Genomic DNA, 20,846 nt, shown 5'->3' with positions numbered 1-20,846 from the left:
TAGAAGGTTTAGTTCGCAACCCCCTCAATTCACAGATGATTAATCTTAATTATACAATGACTCCCCTATCAATATTCGAAAACGTGCACGCTGATCGGCCCAGCCCAACCAGCGTGCCCATTGTAAATCCCACAATATACCAACGGAAAAAGGCCCGGTCGCCCGGACTTTTTTCCGTTGATATAAAGTGCCCCAAAACATTTTTTTTTTACAATTAAAAAAAAAAAGAGAAAACAGAGCAATGGAGACATTCTTTTCTCTGTTGCATCCTTTTCAAAGCATTGATGTACTGGGTATGTGTGAGAACACAAGTCCCATACGCATGCGCAGTACATCAAAACGAAGAAGCAGTATACCACAACCGGCGGAAGAACAGTAATCTGCTGTTATACAAAGAAAAAGTAAGTATTTTTTTCTTAAATAATGTCATTGTATAATAGCAATAACCGACTCCGTAGTTGTGGTATACGGTTGCCTTTGTTTAATCACTCGGGCTTCGCCCTCATGATTAAACCACACCAACTGTGGGTAAATCTTCAATATACCACACCACGTCATCGGTTATTGATTAACTGACCTATTCTAACTTCTGTGTGACTCCTTAATTGAGCTGTTCTATTTTCTGTCTGACTCACAAGAGAAAAAGGCAATAAAGTAATACAAAATGCAAGAAATAAAAAGCACTAACTTTTCCTTCACAGCAAGCTGTTGCAGAGTCTGAGTGAGCTTTTTCAGTAAAGGAGGAGTTCCAGCATCTTGGTAGAATGTTGTGGAGGATGTATTACCCAAAGGGGGTTGAGACACTTTGGAGTCAGCTTCACATAGACTAATTTCAATTTTAAACCACAATTATTAAGTGTTTATGCCTATGCACTTTTACAGAGTTTTTCACATTCTCCCTTACTGAACTTTTCATAATTTACATTACTGAATTTGTTTTTTCTTGTAGCAAAAAAGGACATCAGCAAAATATGGAAAACAACCATTTCCCCAACATTCATGAATACTGGATAACTGATGAATGAAATCTCAAAACTTGAGAGAGCTACAGATGAAAGACTTGTGAAAGCCATTGTCCTCAATGAATTGTTTCCATGGACAGAATTTAGTTCAGAGCACCTTGCATTTTTTAATGACTTATACTTAATTGTGCTACTTCTAAGCACAGTAGAAATGTTTGAATAATTTAATTATGGGTTGTTAGTTGCTAATTTGTTACCAAGTTAAATTTTGCCTTTGTTTTTCCTTCAAGGTAGTATTTGTTGTTACATTGTTGAAAACACGTGCAGTAAATCTATTTTTTTAAAAAGGAAATAAAAACACTATGATGTGAATAAGCCAGTTGTGCTGCAAGTAAAACCCAGCCTGAATGATACAGAAGCTGTGATCATGCAAAGTAATAAAGGTGTTGCATATGAATCAACATATAGAAGCAAAAAACACAAGTACTCAAAAAGGAAATGAACTGTAAACAATGGTATATAGATACAAGACATTCCATGAGTATGCCTGTTGTAAAGATGTTTAGGTGGAAACAGACCAGAACTTATTGCAGAACAAATTCAGGAAGCATTTGTAAAAGGCATCTCCCCATCTCCAAGATTATAAAGAATGTTACTTAACCTACAAAAATATGACCTGGAAGTAAAATACCTAACAGGTAAGGAATTATGCAGAGTAGATAGGTTAAGTTGAAGCAGAGTCAGAAAGCTAAATCTGAACTACCTATGGATAAAAGGAGGCCTAACACAGAGTCATCATAACTAATACAATAATACCTAGAGAACGTGTGAAAAGAGGATTAAGTGGCAACAACATCTCGTGCGTCTCTCTCTCTCTCTCTCTCTCACTCCCTTAACCATAGCTGTAAGTTTAACTGATATTTGAAAACAAGTTAGTACAACAATGCAATTAATAACAATGTCAGTAAATACCTGTCAAGCAATGCTTAGTACAACTAAGGCACAATAGACACTCAGTGGCTGTAACTGTCACTATGATTTAAGTGCTACAAATTAAGTTTCTAGGTAAATCCATTTGGGCTGGTCAGATGCTGCTAATTGATCAGTCTAGCTCTATGATTGTCCACCTGCTGTTACATGATATATAAACGCTTCCTCCAACACCATTAACATATTCTACAGCAAGTATGAAACATTAGGCGGTGGAAATATTTTGCATCAAAAATACATTCAAAAAAATAATATAGTACTTAAAAAATAAATACAGTTGATATAAAAAGTGTACACACCCCTGTTAAAATGCCAGGTTTTTGTGATATAAAAATTGAGACCACAATAAATCGTTTCAAAACTTTTCCCACCTTTAATGTGACATATAACCTGTACAATTCAATTAAAAAAACAAACAAATCTGTTAGGGAAAAAAATATAAAAAAATATAAAAAGTACAATAAGCTGGTTGCATAAGTGTGCATACCCTTAAACTAATACTTTGTTGAAGCACCTTTTGATTTAATAACAGCACAGTCTTCTTGGGTACACACCTGCCATCAATTAAAGAGACTCTGATTAACCCCAATTAAAGTTCAGCTGTCCTAATAGGATTTTCCTGACATTTACACAGTTGCCTGCTACAGCAAAAGCCATGGTTTGCAGACAACGTACAAAGCATCAAAGGGATTTCATTGTTGAAAGGTATCAGTCAGGAGAAGGGTACAAAATTATTTCCACAGCATTGGATATACCATGGAACACAGTGAAGAAAGTCATCAAAAAGTGGAGAAAATACGGGACAACAGTGACATTTCAAATAACTGGACGTCCCTCCAAAATTGATAAAAAGACAAGATGAAAACTGGTCAGGGAGGCTGCCAAGAGACCCACAGCAACACTGAAGGAGCTGCTGGAATTTCTGGCAAGTACTGGTTGTGTACTATATGTGACAACAATCTCCCGTACTCTCCATATGTCTGGGCTATGGTGTAGGGTTGTAAGGCGGAATCCTTTTCTTACACAGAAAAACATCCAGGCCTGGCTAAAATTTGCAAATCAATACATCAAGTCTCCCAAAAGCATGTGGGAAAATGTGTTATGCTCTGATGAGACCAAGGTTGAGCTTTTTAGCCACAATTCCTAAAGGTACTTTTGGTGCAAAAACAACACTTCGCATCACCAAAAGAACACCACTCTCACAGTGAAGAATGGTGGTGGCAGTATCATTCTTTGGGGTTGCTTTTCTTCAGCTGGAACTGGGGTGTAAGTCAAGGAGGAGGGAATTATGAATAGTTCCCAATACCAGTCACTTTTGGCCCAAAAGCTTCAGGCGTCTGCTAGAAAGCTGAAGATGAAGAGGAATTTCACCTTTCAACATGACAATGACCCCAAGCATACATCCAAATCAACAAAAGAATGGCTTCACCAGAAGAAAATTAGAAGTTATGTACTCACCATAACGTTCCATCTGAGTAGGTGACTTCATTCGGATGCAACCTGTGGGTATCGGATCCGATCTCGGATCCGAGCCGGCAATTCAAAAGCTTAGGCTCCGAGCTCCTAGCTCCTCCCTCTTACCCATAACCCCTTGCCAAGCCCTGACTGACCTCAGATTGAGTTTGCCTCAAAATACTGACCACAGTATACTAAAACAGCATAAATACTCGCTCTATAAAGGTCAGGGGATGGAGGGATGAGTTGCATCGAATGAAGTCACCTACTCAGATGGAACGTTATGGTGAGTACATAACTTCTAAATCTGAAGTAGGCAGACTTCATTCGTCTGCAACCTGTGGGACAGAGTCCCTACCTACCTGAATCTTGGGCCGTCATGGAAGGATGTTCCGAGCACCGCTGAGCCAAAGGATGCTCTTCCTCTAGAAACAACATCCACCTTGTAATGAGAAATAAAAGTATGAGGCGAGGCCCAAGTAGCTGCCGCGCAGATATCATCCAACAAACACGGGACTTAAAGGCGGCTGACGAGAAACTGCCCTAGTAGAATGAGCCGTAACCCTCTGAGGAGCAGGTCTGCCTGAAGTGTCATATGCCTGCAGAATGCAATTAGCAATCCATTTAGAAAGAGTGACTTTAGACACTGCTTTACCCAGAGCAAATTTAGCAAAGGAGACGAACAGCTGATCTGATTTCCTGTGGCCAGCTGTCCTGTTAATATAAAACGTAATTGTCTATGAACATCCAATGAATGCAATTTGTATTCTCCTTTGTTTGAATACTTGGGAAAAAGACAGGCAAATTGATTGACTGGTTAATATTGGATTCAGAAGAGACCTTCGAAGAAAAGATGGATTGGTCCTGAGGCACACCCTATCAGGGAAGAAAGAAAGATAAGGCGGTTTGACACATAGAGCCTGAAGCTCAGACACCCTTCTGGCTGAAGTGATAGCTACAAGAAAGGCAGTCTTCCAGGAAAGGTATTTTAAATCAGCAGAAGCTGCAGGCTCAAGGGAGGAGCAGTAAGGGCCTGCAGGACTAAAGACAAGTCCCAAGGCGGTACAACCTCCTTGACTGGAGGCCTTAACAAAAACTCCTTTGAGAAAAGTTTTGCATAATTTCGCTGTCATAAGGGGAGCTGTGTCCTGGCCAATGTGATAATGCGAGATAGCCGCCAATTGTACCTTAATCGTGGAAGAACTAGCCCCTTGATGAAAGAGGTCTGTTAGAAAATCTAGCACCGCAGAGATAGGTGCTGAAAAAGGATCCACAGTTCTCTGTCCTGCCCATATAGAGAACCTCTTCCATTTACTCCGATAAACCTGTCTGGTGGAAGGTTTATGAGCTGCCACTAAAATGGCCTTGACCGGTGAAGAGATACCGGGAGTCCTAATTAAGGTTGGAATTGGAGCAGCCAAGCTGTCAACTTCAGGGTCCGCAGATTGGGAACTGGCATTCCCAGAGGGTGAGAGATGAGATCCGAAATTGGATCCAGAATCCATGGTGGATTGATTTTGTGAGACCATACGAAGGGGAACCAAGGTTGTAAAAAGAGAATGTTCCAGCGATACCACAAATTTACAAGCACACCAGAAGGTGACAAGAAACGCCAGGAACAAGGATTCTGTGCTGGAAACACTTAGTTTATTCACATAAAATAGGTTGAGCGCTTTCTACAGAAAAAATCTGTCTTCATCAGAACATCGAAACGAAAATAAACATGTGTTGGGAACAATAGATTTAGTTTTGGCATCTGCTTCCAGTATATTCCAATTTCCCTTGATAATATTAATAAAGGTATTGGTGTTTCTACCATATGTGGTAGTAAAACGCAATGTGTTTGTCTTGTTTGGTTTCTGTTTGTACGTTAGCAAATTTGATCTATTTAAGCCTATATCTATTGTTCCCAACACATGTTTATTTTCGTTTCGAAAGGGTAAAAACTTAGCGGGATACTTCAACCATTACAAACATCATTTTGAATCTTCTTTATCAAATGTATATCAAACAACTATTTTGGGTGATAAACTTGTAGGTTGTTTCCCCTGCGGTCACTGTGTTAATTGTAAATTCATAGCAAAAACAAAAGAGTTCACTAGTAGAAATAGCAATAAGGTTTTTGATAAAAAAATTTTTGCCAATTGTAACACGGATTGGGCCATTTATATGGCATATTGTAGTTGCCACTCATTTTATGTTGGACAGACTTCTCGACCAGTTAAGCTACGGATATCAGAACATTTGAGTGATATTAGATGCAAAAAAAAAAAAAAAAACATCTAATGCATTATATAAACATACACTGATACAACAGGGCACAATTTCGTTTCACAATAATTGACAAAATTATTGGTGACAGAACTAATAAAGGTGGTTGGCATAACAAACTTGATCTAAAAGAAAAGAAGTGGATCACCAAACTTGGTGCTTTACTAAATCCAGGACTAAATGAATATTTATAAAATATAACAAATATAACAGATAGATGTATTAAGATTCAATATTTTTGATATTTTTGAACATGATATGTTATTGTATTTTCTATGTACTTGGGGACATGTTTGTTGCATTTTATTATTGAGATGTCAGGCATATTATTATGTTAAATATTCATGAGCTTGACTTATAAATTTGTATAACCAATCATTGAATTGCATATTATATATAAGCACCTCTTCTTTTTTGATTGGTTCTATTGCTATACACTGAAGAAGGCTAGGTTTGAATCCGAGCCGAAACCGGTATGTGGAGCCTATTTGGTGCTTTGGTAGTTTATTAATAAACTACTATCAACAGTCCATTCTTGTTGCTGGCTTTCTCTTTTTTGTTATTTACTTGCTTATAGCCGTGCAACTCCCTACGTGCAGGAAATACTTTGCTGGATTCACGGGCATTAATTACACATTATCACACACCCTGTCGGACATTATTGCTTGCTTAGATCACATTAATTGTAGGCATGTATTTAAACTTCAACACCAATTGAGCTGGCTGCTGAAAGACTTTATTTTCTATGGCTAAAATAACTGCAAAAGCCAGAAACACTAAAAATTAAGATCCATTTCTGAAGGACACTTAAATTCAGTGATTACGTAGTTTGTTTTGTCCTTGTCCTTTGATTACTTTTAGTCTAACTACCTTACAGACAGAAATAGATATGCTAGACAATGATAGAGATATTTATAACTAAACACATGCTGAACATTTCTATTTAACTCAATGAGAAATTAATACACTTCAGAGTACCACTATTGATTTTATTACCTTTAGTAAATAGCTAACACTTGGAGCACACAAGAGTATTAACATACTTTCTGACAAAAGTGTGGTTGGCATCAATCTCCACAAAACAGAAAGAAAGCCAGCAACTAAGGTAAGCTGTTAACTCTTTAAATGTACCCAATGTGTATGTATAAGATAAACAAATGTGCAGGTTTTCAAAACTAGGGCATATAAGTACTGAAATGAATGGTGGCCTTCTGGCCCAGATCATAGTCAGTAATCACGAGTTTACAGGGCATTCACAACCTTATGTACACATCTAGGCAGTAGACTGGGATATGCTAGTTCATAGCAGAAAAATAAGTTATGTCTTACCATAACGTTCCATCTGTGTTGTTCATCTTCATTCAGTCATTACTGATGGGTTATCGGTTCCGTCCTCGGAACCGAGCCGGCCAATATCAAGCTTGAGTCAGCCAAAAACTCTTGAGCCAAGGTCCTACCCAGAATGCTCTGCTCCCTGCTACCTCAGATCCAGTTTGCAAGTTGATAGATAAAAGTAGAGGCTACCTCTGGTCATAAGAGACCTACAATAAAGGAGTATATGAGATCAACCAGGAACCTCCGGATGGGGGATGGAGGGTGGGAAGTAATGACTGAACGAAGATCAACAACACAAATGGAACGTTATGGTAAAACATAACTTCTTTATCTGATGTTGTTAATTTTCACTCATTCCTTACTGATAGGACATGGTCCCCATCTACCTGTATCCCTGGTTGGCCCTCATGGAAGGACATTCCTGAGCACCATGGAGCCAAAGGAAGCTCTACCTCTGGTGGCCAAGTCCTATTTGTAATGAAGAATAAAAGCATGCGGTTTGGCCCAAGTTGCAGCTGAGCAAATATCATTGAGGGAAGCCTTAGCATGGAAAGCTGCTGAAGTTGCCATAGATCTTGTAGAATGTGCTTTCACTCTGTGAGGCAATGTGACATTACTTCTGTTGTACATAAAGGTACTACAATTTCTCAACCATGAAGCCAATGTAACTTTTGAGACAGGATGACCTCATCTAGGGCCAGAAACAGTTGGTCTGATTTATGGGTTGATTTTGGTCTGTCCAGATAAAATCGTATTTGCCTATGAACATCCAAGGAGTGCTGGCAATACTCTTCCATGTTAAGAGTGGTTAGGAAAGAACATTGGAAGGTCAATAGATTGGTTGATAGACCGCTCTGACATCACTTTTGGTAAAAAGGAAGAATTAGTTCTCAGTGATGCCCTATCCTTATGGAAGATAAGATAGAGAGGTTTGATGCATAAGGCCTGAAGTTCTGACAAGCATCTGGCTGATGTGATTGCAATCAGAAACAAAGTTTTCCAAGAGAGATATTTTACATCACAAGAAGATGCAGGTTCAAAGGGGGGAGCTGTTAGAGCTTGCAAAACCAATGTCAAATCCCGAAGTTGTACCAGTTCTCTAAAGGGAGGTTTTAAGTGGATAACACCCTTCAAGAAAGTTTTACAGGGTCTATGTGACATAAGCGAAGAATCCTGAAAACAAATGTGGAAATTTGAAATGGCAGCTAAATGCACACGAATAGTAGAGGCAGACACCCCAGAGTGGAAAAGATGTGATAGGTAATCTAAAACCATCGAAACTGGGGCTGACGAGGGGTCTAACTGTTTATTCTCTGCCCACAGAGAAAACCTTTTCCATTTATTGAGACAGATTAGTCTGGGGGACAATTTATGAGATGCAATAAGAATACTGCGCACCGGGGACGAGAGGTTTTCCTGCCTGGCAATCACTGGAAGTGGAGAAACCAAGCTGTCAGTTTCAGAGTTGTTAGAATGGGGTGAGTCAGACCCTGTGGATGGGAGATCAACGCTGGAGATGGATTGAGGATCCACAGTTGATCTAGCAGGTGAGTCCGGAGGAAGGGAAACCAGACTAGTTGAGGCCAATATGGAGCAATGAGGATCACTTTGCTCTTCAACTGTCATGCTTTCTTCAGAAATTAGAAGATGAGAGGAAGAGAAGGATAAGCATAAAGTACACCCAAGGGTCAAGCGTGGACTAGAGCGTCTCTTGGTGACTGCCCCTGGGGGGGGGATCAGGGATCAGGGCAAAATAGTTGCTGCACTTGTAGTTGATTGGGGAGGCAAATAGGTCGCAGCAAGGCTGGCCCCAGTGGATGAAGATTCTTGCCGCTATCATAGGATTGAGGGACCACTCGTGAGGTTGCAGAATGTACCTGCTCAATTTGTCCGCTATCACGTTGGAGCTCCAGGGAATGTGCATTGCAATTAGAAAGCAGTTGGAAGCTATCGCCCATTGCCATATTCTCAAGGCCTATTGACATAACGGGTAAGATCTCGTGCCCCCTTGTTTGTTGATGTACCAGACCACTGACATGTTGTCTGATTGGATCGCAATAGTCCCTGATGGAAGGATGGAATGAAATGCTTGCAATGCTAGTAGCACCGCCCTCAGTTTCAGGACATTGATATGCAAAAGGGCCTCGGTCTCCGACCAGGTGTCTTGGACCAAGTTTCCCTGACATAGCCCCACCCCCAACCCATCAGGGAGGTGTCCGTGGTCACCGTGGCTATAGGTTGGTGAGGGCTGAAGGGCGAGACCATTGTTGGGGATTTTGAGACATCCACCAGAGTAAATCTTGCTTGCATCTCTGAGTTACACTTACCTGAAAAGACAAAGGATGTTGTAGAGGGTACGTACCACTGAATGAGAAGTAACCACTGAAGGAGCCTCATGTGGAATCTGGCTATAGGAACAATGGTGATCGAAGCTGCCACTGACCCCAAGAGTTGGAGTATAGATTGAGCAGGAGATTTGTGGTGACAGAGCAGCGGTTGAACCTGTTGCCTTATTCTTTGAAGCCTGTGGTCTGGAAGGGATGCTGTGCAATTTCTCGTGTCCAACAGTACCCCTATAAATTCCAAAGACTGAGCTGGGGTCGTGTTGGATTTTTCCCAGTTTATAGTGATTCCCAGGCTTTCAGCTGTTAGGAGAGTGTAGTGCAGGGCTTCTTCCAGTAGATGCTTGGTGAGGGCAGTGAGGAGCCAGTCGTCTAGATATGGAAACTCCTGGAATCCTTGAAGTCATAAGTGAGCGATAACCACTGACATGCATTTGGTGAACACTCAAGGGGCTGTAGAGAGACCGAAGGACAGGGCTCAAAATTGATAGTGACTGGCTCCTATGCGGAAGTGGAAGTATCTTCTTGAGCATTTGTCCATTTTTATGTGGTAATACGCATCCTGAAGATCTACAGAGAGCACATCCAATTGTCTTCTTCCAGAAAAGGAAGGATAGACTAAACCATGACCATCTGGAATTTCTCTGTTTTTACAAATTTGTTTAGTGTGCTGAGATCCAGAATTGAACTCCAGTCCCCTGTCTTTTTTGGCACTAAAAAGAACCTTCAGTAAAAACCAGATCCTGGATGACTTGTTTTTTGTAGAAGCTTTTGGATTTCATGTGCTGTTTCTTCCCTTTGACTGGGTGGATACTCTGAATGAGATTGGACAAAGATGGAAGGGGATGCAACAGCCTCTGGATATTATCTGTTGTACCCAAGAGTCGGTGGTTATAATTTGCCAGGCAGCGGGGTTCAAGGAAAAATGACCCCCGACCCCTTAAAGAGGTGAGCAGTCAGGCAATGTTTCAGGAGCACTGAAAGGGTTGGCCAGAGAAGAAATCTCTGGAACCCCAGTTTCGTGGACCTCCTCTGCCCTGAAAGGGCCATCTTCCATTGGAGTTTCCCCCTCTGCCTCTATGGGAGAACTTGTCACGTGTGACCTGGAAAGAGCCCTGTGCGTTCCTGTGCCACATCTTCCCGCTCCTCTGATTTCTGGAGTAGAATCGCTGAGGAGTGGAGTGTCTGACACCAATGGCAGACAGGGTCTTGTCATCTTGTTCACATCTTGCCAGCGTATCTTTCACTTTAGGGCCAAACAAAGAAGCAGCCTCGATGGAGGCGTTCATGAAGGAAGCCTTAAAGAAGTCCGCGAAGTCACAAAGGTGCATCCAGGCATGCTGTCTGGTGACTATACCCACTCCTGCTGCTCTAGCTGCCCCTTCCGTTGCGTGAGAAATAAGATGCATAGAAAAGTTGGAAATGGACTCTAGGGTGGCTATCTGAGAAGCCACGTTGTCACAGACCTTGTCAGAAACAGCTCCTACCAAGGTTTCAGAGAGCTAGTTGATAAGATCCCTCTGAAGCCAGTAAAGTGTGCCAAATAGTTCAAAGACCTTATGGCGAAGGTTGATAAAGCAAACGCATGCTTCCCTAGTTTGTCTATCGCCCGGGACTCCTTGTTGAGCGGATGGACAGTTTGGCTCTCTTCTGCCAAATCCTTCTTAGTTGCAGCCACCACCAACTTCACATCTACTGGAAGACCTCGTGACCAATGTGGGTGTTCAGCTGGGGGCGATAATATTTTATCTGGTCTCCTTGGTATCGCTTCCAGGGTAGCAGGAGCCTTCCATGTGCGCTGGACGATGAGCTGGATGAGCTCATCGGCCGGCGGGGTGACCCAGGAGGTGGGAGCGAGGCATGAAAAGCCTGCAGGAATATGGATTCCTCAGAGGAAAGATTAGAGGACTTCCAGTCACCCCTCTGTCTAAGGATCTCGAGGATGTCACCAAAGGACACCTCATTAGAGGGTGACCATGGGGACCCTTCCCCGTCATCAAAATCTGTATTTTTAGTCAACGACTACTCAGTGGAGTCCATGTGCTTCCTCTTGCACGACGCTTTGCAGAGTACTTCCTCAATGGGAGGTTCTGGGGAAGACTGCAAAGAGGGGGTCTCCTGAGGAGGAGAAACCCGAGGCCTTTGTGCCCGGTGTCCAGTGATTGTGGCTTGTGACAGTTGCAGCACAGAGGGGGGAGAGGACTCCAACATGTGGGGTTTGCCAGCGGTGCCAAGTGTCCTCTCCATGGCCTGGAAGGCCGGCCCGCCCAAGGAGGAATGGGAGCCTGGAACCAAGTACGACAACCTCAGAACCGGGGTCACACCCCACCCCAACGAGCCCACCCCCAGACCAGGAGTCTCAATAGAACCGTGAACCATGAGAGAGAGGATTCCAGGAGAGTGCCACAGAAAAAATCAGCGTGGAACCAGGAATGCCATCCCCCATAGTACAACCACTGGCCTGAGAAGAGCCCAATGCCCAGTGTACTGAGGGCCACAAGGATGACTCCAGTTCCAAAGTGAGATCCACTATTGGAGTCGGAGGAAGGAAAGCTTCTGTCAGAGTGATAGGCTTTGAAATTTGGGTAGAAGTCGAAGGAGGAGTGTATGTTGGAGTTTGAGGAGATATACGTTCACCTGGAGGAGGGAACGTGGACTTCAACAGGTGAGAGACTTCTAGCCATAAGCAACTGGTCAACAAGCCGCAACACATCTTGCTCGGAGAGACTCTTGGTTGACCTCATGAAGAAAGCTGATGGCGATTCTGGCCTTTCTAAAAAATGACTATATTGACTACCAGCAAATGGATTCAAGGAAGGAGAATACTTGGTCCCTGCTAATTCAAGAGGGGCAGAACACAGAACCAAGGAAGTCTGCACCAAAGAAAATGGTGTGGAAGTAGTCTGCACCGAGGACGTCAGCTCCATAGTAGTTGAAGGTGTTTGCACCATAAAGGCAAAAGTTTGCCCCGACGGCTATGGTGCCGTCGAGGAAAGTGTCTGCACCGCTAATAAGGACAGTGCTGAGAAGGACTGCACCGAAGAACATGTCTGTGCTGAAAATGTCTGCACCGTGGAATACAGAAAAGTTATACTTGGAGCCGAAGGGGACTCTACCTGCATGGACGGTGCCGGTAAGGGCTGCAACAGAACTGTCGGAGCTGCAGTTGTCTACAATGGGAACTCCAGTGCTGGTGTCAATAAGGAAGACATGGCTGGAGCCAGAATCATTTGGGGCAGTGCCAAACCTGGAGCCGACAGGGTCACAGGTGGCAGTGCCGAAGTAGTAATCAATTTCACCTTCTTATGAGTTGACTCCCTATGATCTCCAGAGGGAGAAGAAGGGAGCGACCTTGATGATGAAGAGGGAGAACGCCTCTTATGGGGTTTAACAGGAGGGTGCGAGCCCTCCAACCCAGAAATAGCCTCAGAGAAAGGAAATTTGAGAAGACCTTTCAATATTAATTTATTCTTCCTCTTGTTAAGAGTCCTGGTTGAAAAATTTTTACAAATCCCACACGGAGGAGCCACAGCAAAGTGGGAAACATTCAGATAGTAGACACATAAGTCATGGCCCTCGGAAAGTGGTAACTTACGGCCGCAATCCTTACACTGCTTGAAACCAACGCTACTTTTCTTATCCGACATAATGATGTGGAGAAGAACAGCACCAAAAGGAAGAGGAAAAGCTACCCAAAAGGGTAAGAAGAGAAAAGAAAGGATTACCAACGATGGTAATGAAGAATTACCTCAAAGGTAAGAAAAAGGGTAATAAAGGAAAAAGACTAAAGGGAGAGACTCTAAAGTATATGATAGGGTAGGAAAATATTAGTAGAAACGATTTGAAAATATTTAAAGTAAGAGCAATGTATAAAACTTTCAAAAAATTAGACACTTAGCTGAGAGAGTGGTTTGACACAGCTGTACAGCAATGCAGCAAATGAGATCTGAGGTAACAGGGAGCAGAGCATGCTGGGTAGGACCTTGGCTCGAGAGTTTTTGGCTGACGCGAGCTTGATATTGGCCAGCTCGGTTGCGAGGACAGAACCGATAACCCATCAGTAAGGAACAACATCAGATGTCATATTTTATAGTTTACATAGTACAGACCAAAGACACGTACCTAGTCTCACCACTTGAACTGTTCACTATCTAGGGCTGTACTGACACAACCCCATATGAATAAATTGAGTTGTTCACTAAAACAAATAAGATTTCTGTGGCACATGAAAGAATTCTGGATTTCTTATGTAGCTCATGTAGTAGAACATGGCTTATTCGAGTACAGGTTGAAAAATCTCTAATATTGGTTGAAAAACAACTAAACCTTAACATATGGAGTTCATGGACGTAACTTTATATTGAAAAGAAGTAGGGCCAAGACTAAAAATCGCATTTCGGATACCGTGTGATGTAATCAGATAACACGCTAAGGAAAGCAACAGCAAAAGATTAAAAATCTTTTTTACAGTGATGTCTCTCAGGTCACCTAAGTACAACTGCCCACAGTTGCTGTATCTGGGGTATGTGGCACAAGTGGATTCAAATTTTTCCTACTTTTAATAAAAGTACATTACAGTATTCTGCACCACAGTGTATCTAGCACTACACCCAAGGAAAAGAAGATGAAAGATACTTAATAAAACCCAATTACTAAAGACAGTAAAATGGCTGGCACAGAAAAAGAATCTAAGTTACTGAACATGAGCCCAAACAGAATGCAGCATTCTGTACTCAAACTAGGAAGGAAAAAGTGGGTTAAGTTACCTGTGATTGCGGAGGTAGGGCACTACATAATGCATTATATTAATGAGCAAAGGGATTACTTTTTCCTTTTCATCACTAAAGAACACCATATCCAGGAGGTGTGCCAACACCTAAAGTGCAAAACAGAAAAAAAAAATGAATGTCATGTTTCTAATACCACACATTAATCCAGTTAGAGAACATAGAGCTAATTCCAGTCTGCCAGACAGTATCTTTGACTTCATTTTAAGACTCTCACATTTTCAATCTTTCAAACAGAATAATGCCATCTTATGAATATCTGAATTGCATAAATATTACAGAATCACTTATGAGAAAGTATTTCATGTAGCTGCTAGTCGTGATACAAAACTGCATGCACACATTAAAAAACTTAAGTGGTGAAATGTTTAGCAGCAATTTCAAAAGATTTACCCATGGAAGAGGGTGAGAATTGTGTTTTCGAGAGACAAACGGATCACACACTGGAATGTTCCACATTTAGAGAACTGATCAGGTACAGCTTCTCAATCCACAAATCCAAGAGAAGACTGGAGGACTGGATCACAATATCTGCCAGCTCAGTCACCTCCGTAGTTAAGCAAAACAGAAACTGTAATGATTTTAACTATAGCCCAGTGTCAGATGAGATCTCCTGCCATTAAAAGGGATACAGTATGCCATTTGCTTATCTAAGTAACAGACTGGTTACCTGAACAGATAAAGAGAAGCCCAAAATGCAGCTGTTTCTCCAGTGGAAAGCATGTCAAAAGTGCAGCTCATTTTTCACCTGAAAACAATACTCTTATCTGAATCAGCAGATAATTTCCATTATATCTCCTTAAATGACCTTAATTAGACTAAATAACACAGTATATGTATACTACATAAACAACTGGAAAAAAAGCTTCTACTACACTGCTAAGAAGCAGTGAGAGTCTAGGACTGTTTGGCAGCTACCATCTTGTTTGTTTACAGCTCAATATTTTTAATCATGTAACATCTGCAGTATATCCAGTTCTTGAAAATTAATGGCCTGTCACAGCAGGCATTGAAGAATTATTTGCAAACCAGTAAAATACACAAAGGCTCTGCTATGTAGTGCTTTGGTGTGTACCTCTTTTCTCTGAAAATCTGCCTTCATCAGCAATGCCAGAAGGCCACCTTTCAAAAGGTAACAGACATATTTTTACAGTATCAGTTCACTGAAAGTCCCTTCCTTAAGCACACAGTTCTTCCTTACTATAGAATTTGTCACTTTCTTCTGAAAAATCCTATGTTCAGGGACATCTGTATAATTGTAGTGATGCACACATTAATGTATACCAGGTACGCAAAGTGCAGGCATTCAAATCAGCTCATTCTAAAGCCATTAAAAAGCACATTTCTGCAGATCATGAACAGGTAACAACCACACTCTCCAAAGCCATGAACACAGCATCCATGGGACCAGACAACATCCCAGGCTGCATTCTACACGAACTACAGAATGAACTGGCACCCCACCTAAGTACCATGTTCAATCATAGCCTCACCTCAGGCTTTGTGCCTGCTGAATGGCGCACAGCAACGGTTATCCCACTCCACAAGGGGGGAGCCACCACGGACCCCGGGAACTACCACCCCATTAGCCTGACAAGCCTGGTCTGCAAGGCCATGGAACTTATAAACAAAGACATTGGTAATCTCCAAACTCTGGATCCCACCCAGTTCGGGTATGTAAAAGGCAGATCATGTCTCCTAAACCTGATAGACTTCTTTGAAGCAGTCACCAAAGCCATAGACAAGGGTAAGATGGTTCATACAACCTATCTAGATCTTGCCAAGGCTTTCGACACCATCCCCCACTCTGGAATTATAGATAAACTCACTAAACTAGGTATAAATCTCTATGTCACAAGATGGGTTGCCAACTGGCTCACTGACAGAACCCACACTGTGAAAGTAGCAGACTCCAAATCCGACTTCAGACCAGTGACAAGTGGAGTACAAATGGGTTCAGTCCTGGGTCCTCTCCTGTTTGGTATCTACTTCTCTGAAGTACAGGCTAACACAGAAGGTCTTTGGCTAACGAAGTTCGCAGATGACTGCAAACTAGGAGCCATAATTGAAACTCCTAACGATGTGGACATCCTACAAAAGGGCCTCACTGAGACAGATGCTTGGTGTCAAAGCCATGGCCTCAAGCTCAATGCCAAAAAGTGCATTGTCATCCCCTTTGGTAAAAACTCTGTACCCATGAATTACAACATAGGCGGTAGCATACTTAACACCGAAAGTGTGATAAGAGACCTTGGGACATAGGTGGACAGTAGTCTCTCCTTTGATAATCACATCGCCACAGTAGTCAGGAAACTTCTACATGGCACACCTCATCACAAAAGGTTTCTCATCCAGAAAAAAAGAGGTCATTGTTCCCCTCACTCATTAGACCCATTATAGAGTACAATGCCCCTTTTGGTATGTACCTCACAAGACATCTACAACAACTGGAAAGGCCGCAGAAATACCTCACAAAGAAGATTACTGGCCTCAAACAGATGCCCTACGCAGACCATCTAAAAAAACTCCAGCTTTACTCCGTCGCATATCGCCTACTCAGAGGTGATCTCTGCCTAACATACAAAGCTATGTCAGACCCAGAGCTGTTGGACATGCTCCACTTAAAGAAATCCCAATCCCTCTGAGCTACACGCTCTAGGGACCTAAACCTTGTCACCACATTAAACAGAACATGCCGGAGGGATAGATTCCTGTCCCAGAGACTTCCCATACTCTGGAATAAACTACCTATCTATTTCAAATAAAGCTCCTCATTAGCACTCTTCAAGAAAAATCTTGATGACTGGATGAGAAATAGGAAATTCACCCCGGGGATCACCTCTGTGGCTCTGCTCGACAGTGACACAGGAAAATAATTTTCTTGGGTGACAAAAGCCAGGGTACCTTTTTGGCTGGGCTTGTATGGGCCCCAGGGCCGATAGCCTAGTACCTACCTATGAACCTATAATAAAGCAAATTTAATGCTATACCACTAAACAAGTACTGTAAGAATACATATTTGTCCTGACTTAGAGAAAACTCTAAAAGCAGGAACTGATGGAGGAATCATTCATCTGAAATAAAGTGCAGAAAGTATTTCTGACCCATCAAAGATGGTCCTCTTTTCCATAAAGTGAGATTATATCTGTTGCATCTAACATCAAGACGCCTCTTTGATGGATCTGTTGTTGGGTTGAATCCCAGGTAGTAATCCACCAGGAAGGAAGAAGCTTGAAGATGTTACAAGCAAACAGTTCCGACAGTCAAGAACTGATGTACTGACTTCCCAACAGTAACATGAGTTCCCAAGATAAACTTGAGACAATAATGCACAGTGAAAATGTGCACCACAGACAAAGTGGTCACTCTCTGACAGATACTTTTCTGGTACAGCAAGCACACTTGTCAGTAAGTAATTAGCCACCTGATGGCTAAAAATAATGCAGTTATCAGTCCTCTTCAAAAATGTGTATGGCGTAACAGTAAGCCATTCACGCTGTGGCAAAAATGTGAAGAGCAACTAGTCTGTTTCCTAAACTCCTTCACCTGGTTATCATCTGAGCTGATGGTGTACATCAAGGGTGTGCAAGACCCCATGTCATCCAGTGTCCGTCACCACAAAGACCACAGGGGATTAATGGACTGTTTTAGGGACAATTTATTTTATTTCACATTTGTTGACCGGGCTAGTCTAACTGGATATATGTCCATTTTCAGTAGAGGCCCGGGGAGAAAAGCTCCACATAAAAACAAAACAGAATATTGCAACTACAGATACAGTTCACTTGTCAGACAAAACAGTTGTTTACATGGTAACTTAGCAATCATGACAGATAACCAAAATTAGAACTTTTTTTTTGTGGACCAAACAACAATAGAAGAAAAGAGTATTTAGAAGGGTGTAAGACATTCCAAAATCAAAGTTGTAAATATGGCACAGAAGAACAGATAATTATTTACAAGGCAGGGAGTTATTTAAAGGCAGTGACACATTCATATATTTAAAGGCAGTGACTCATCTGTAAGGCAGTGACACATTCATAAAGTCCTTCCTGGGTACAATTATTCTAACCTATAATCGTCTCAGAGTAGAATAGGTTTTGTACAGTCTCAAGTTAGCTATATGATCAGATTAACAGAGGGGTAGAAGGTAATGGTCTTAAAAGTAGCTATGAAGTGAGTAGAATTTAGCGCTATAACCTAGGATAACAGGAAGAGAAATCTTAGTCTGGGTTAATACAAGGACATAGCCAGTGGGTTGTAAGGTATATTTTGAGTTTCTTTTTTAATAGTGGAGTTGAAGAAAGAGATGTGAGTTCACCAGGAAGTAGGTTCCAGATTCTTCCCAGTGTTAGAGAAAAGTGAATCCCCTGCTTTATTGTTGGGTTTTTGTCTAGATACCAGTAGTTTATTTGCCGAGTGTAGGTTTGTAAGATTTTTATACGGGGTGAGTAGACTCATGAGTATTGGTGTATTGACTGGATGATAAAGGGTCTTATGGGCAATAATAAGTTGGTGGAATAGAATTTGATTATGCAGCTCCAGCCAACCCAGTTGTTTCAGATTTTGGCAGTGGTGGGTTCTAAAAGGGGAGCCAGTAGCAAATCTGGCAATGTTATTGTAAGAGGTTGCCAGCTTGTTGACACTGCTTTTAGATAGATTAGTGTATACAGGAGAGGCATATAAGAGAGTTGAGATAAGGTGGACATGGGCAATAGTAGTTCTAGCTATGGGAGTAAGAAAGGGTTTAATTTTATACAGGGAGCCTAGTTTTCTGTTAACTGATTTTATTGTGGCATTGATATGAGTATCATAGTTAAGGTTGTGATCAATAGTTACTCCTAAAAGTTTGATGGTAGTGTCAGGAGATATGATCATGCCATTATTAGATTTGATAATGAAGTCAATTGGGGTGGACTTTTGTGTGGGAGTAAAGAGCAATAGTTTAGCCTTTTTGGGGTTAAGGAGGAGACAACGCTGTAAGAACTATTTTTCTACTAATTCAAAGACATTTTGGGTGAGGGACTGCAGTTCAGATGGACCAGTAGCAGAGCATATTAATGTGGAGTCGTCTGCATATTGTATGCATGTAGCTTGAGAGAGGTTTACATTTAGATTGTTAATAAAAATTGAGAATAGAAGAAGGCCTAGTATAGAACCTTGGGGTACACCAAGGGTGACAGGAAGGTGGTTGGATAGACTATTATCCCAAAGCACTGCCTGTTGCATGTTATCTAAGTAGGACTTGAACCACAGCAGTGCATGACTATCACGTGAGAGGGACTTAAGTATATTCAACAGTAGCTGATGGCTGACCATGTCAAATGCTTTTGAGAGATCAATAAAGATTTTGGCGGACAGGGTGTTACTGTTACAGTTTTTGTTAATGTGGTCAGAAAATGATAGGGCAGTTGTGGTGCTATGGAAAGGTCTAAAGCCATGCTGCGAGTTAGCTAATAGTCTATTTTGGAGAAGGTGGTCTAACAGTTGACGGTGGATGCATTTTTCCATAATTTTAGCTAAGGGAGAGAGTAGGGCAATTGAACGAAAGTTAGAAAGCTCAACTGAATTGCCACCTTTGTGTAGGGGGATTATATGGGAGATTTTCCAGATGGATGGGATGGTACCTTCTGTTATGGTTCTATTTATTAGGATAAAAATAGGATAGGCAATAACTTTTGCTGCTATTTGCAGATATTTAGCAGGTAATAGGTCAGCAGAGGGGCTTGATGGTTTGAGTTTTTGAAGAAGGGTATAGATGAGGGGTGTAGGAACAGGTTGTAGTTGAAATGAATGTGGTAAGTTAGTTGAGGAGGAAGGCATATTGGAGGATACAGGAGGCAATGACAACTCCAAATCCACCTTTGAAAAGAAATATGGGCTAATTCTAAGGGACACTACATCTGTTTCAAAGATAAGAAATGTTTCTCAGAACATAAGGGCCTGTAGTTCAGAGATACTGTGTGAAGTAGTGATGACCGCCAAGAAAATATTTTGCAAGACATAAATATCAATGCTGCTGAGGTGGATGGACAAGCCTGCCAACCATGATTTAATGTAAAATGGACAAGCCTGCCAACCATGATTTAATGTAAAATGGAAAGGAGTTCTATGGAGAATGGAAATACAGCGGTCCATTAAAAGCTAACTGATTAGCCAGTGGTGAGAAAAACTTTTGTCATCCACAAGTTCATGATGTGCAGATATAACTAATATGTGCAACCATGACTGTGGAAAAGTGAGGCGTAAACCAAACAGATGTCTGAGATACATCAAAACACCTGCAGGGTTACACACAGAGGTGGCACATAGTACCTGTCTGCCCAGAATGAGGAATATTTTCACATGGATGAAGAAGTGGTGTAATACAGCAGATATGGTGGCACTTGCTGAAACCCCACACTGTGACAGGTGGCCTTGGTTTGGACCACAACAGCTTCCTGTATCATTAGGGACCTTAGAGCCCTAAATCTCTTCCTGCTTAGCTACCAAGGGGTGAAGAAAATAAGTTCTGGTCTCTTTTTCCTGAACTGTGCAATGAGATGTGATATTAGAAATAATGTGCACAAGATTTTTCCATGCCACAGGATAGTGACTGCATCTACCTATACCCTCCACCTTTCTGGATGAACCGAGGAGAAGTGTGTGAGAACAGTTTCTTCTTCCTCACTGACAAACGGGTCACACTTTGAAATGCTCCCTAT

At 41.7% G+C, this 20,846-nt stretch overlaps 1 protein-coding gene across 1 annotated transcript in view; it reads right to left on the bottom strand.

Moving 5' to 3' along the window:
- The window catches only part of DOP1A (DOP1 leucine zipper like protein A), a 2,183,138-nt gene that overhangs the window by 305,656 nt on the left and 1,856,636 nt on the right, over positions 1–20,846 (bottom strand). Inside the window, exon 30 of the mRNA XM_044073353.1 lies at positions 14,122–14,231. Coding sequence (XP_043929288.1) covers positions 14,122–14,231 — 110 coding nt within the window. The remainder of the gene's footprint in view (positions 1–14,121; positions 14,232–20,846) is intronic.

Source organism: Protopterus annectens, chromosome 1.part1 (assembly GCF_019279795.1).
Source record: "Protopterus annectens isolate FY-2018-M chromosome 1.part1, PAN1.0, whole genome shotgun sequence".
Lineage (NCBI taxonomy): Eukaryota > Metazoa > Chordata > Ceratodontiformes > Protopteridae > Protopterus > Protopterus annectens.
Note: the sequence above shows the minus strand (reverse complement) of the source record. Positions and strands in the feature narration are given on the sequence as shown.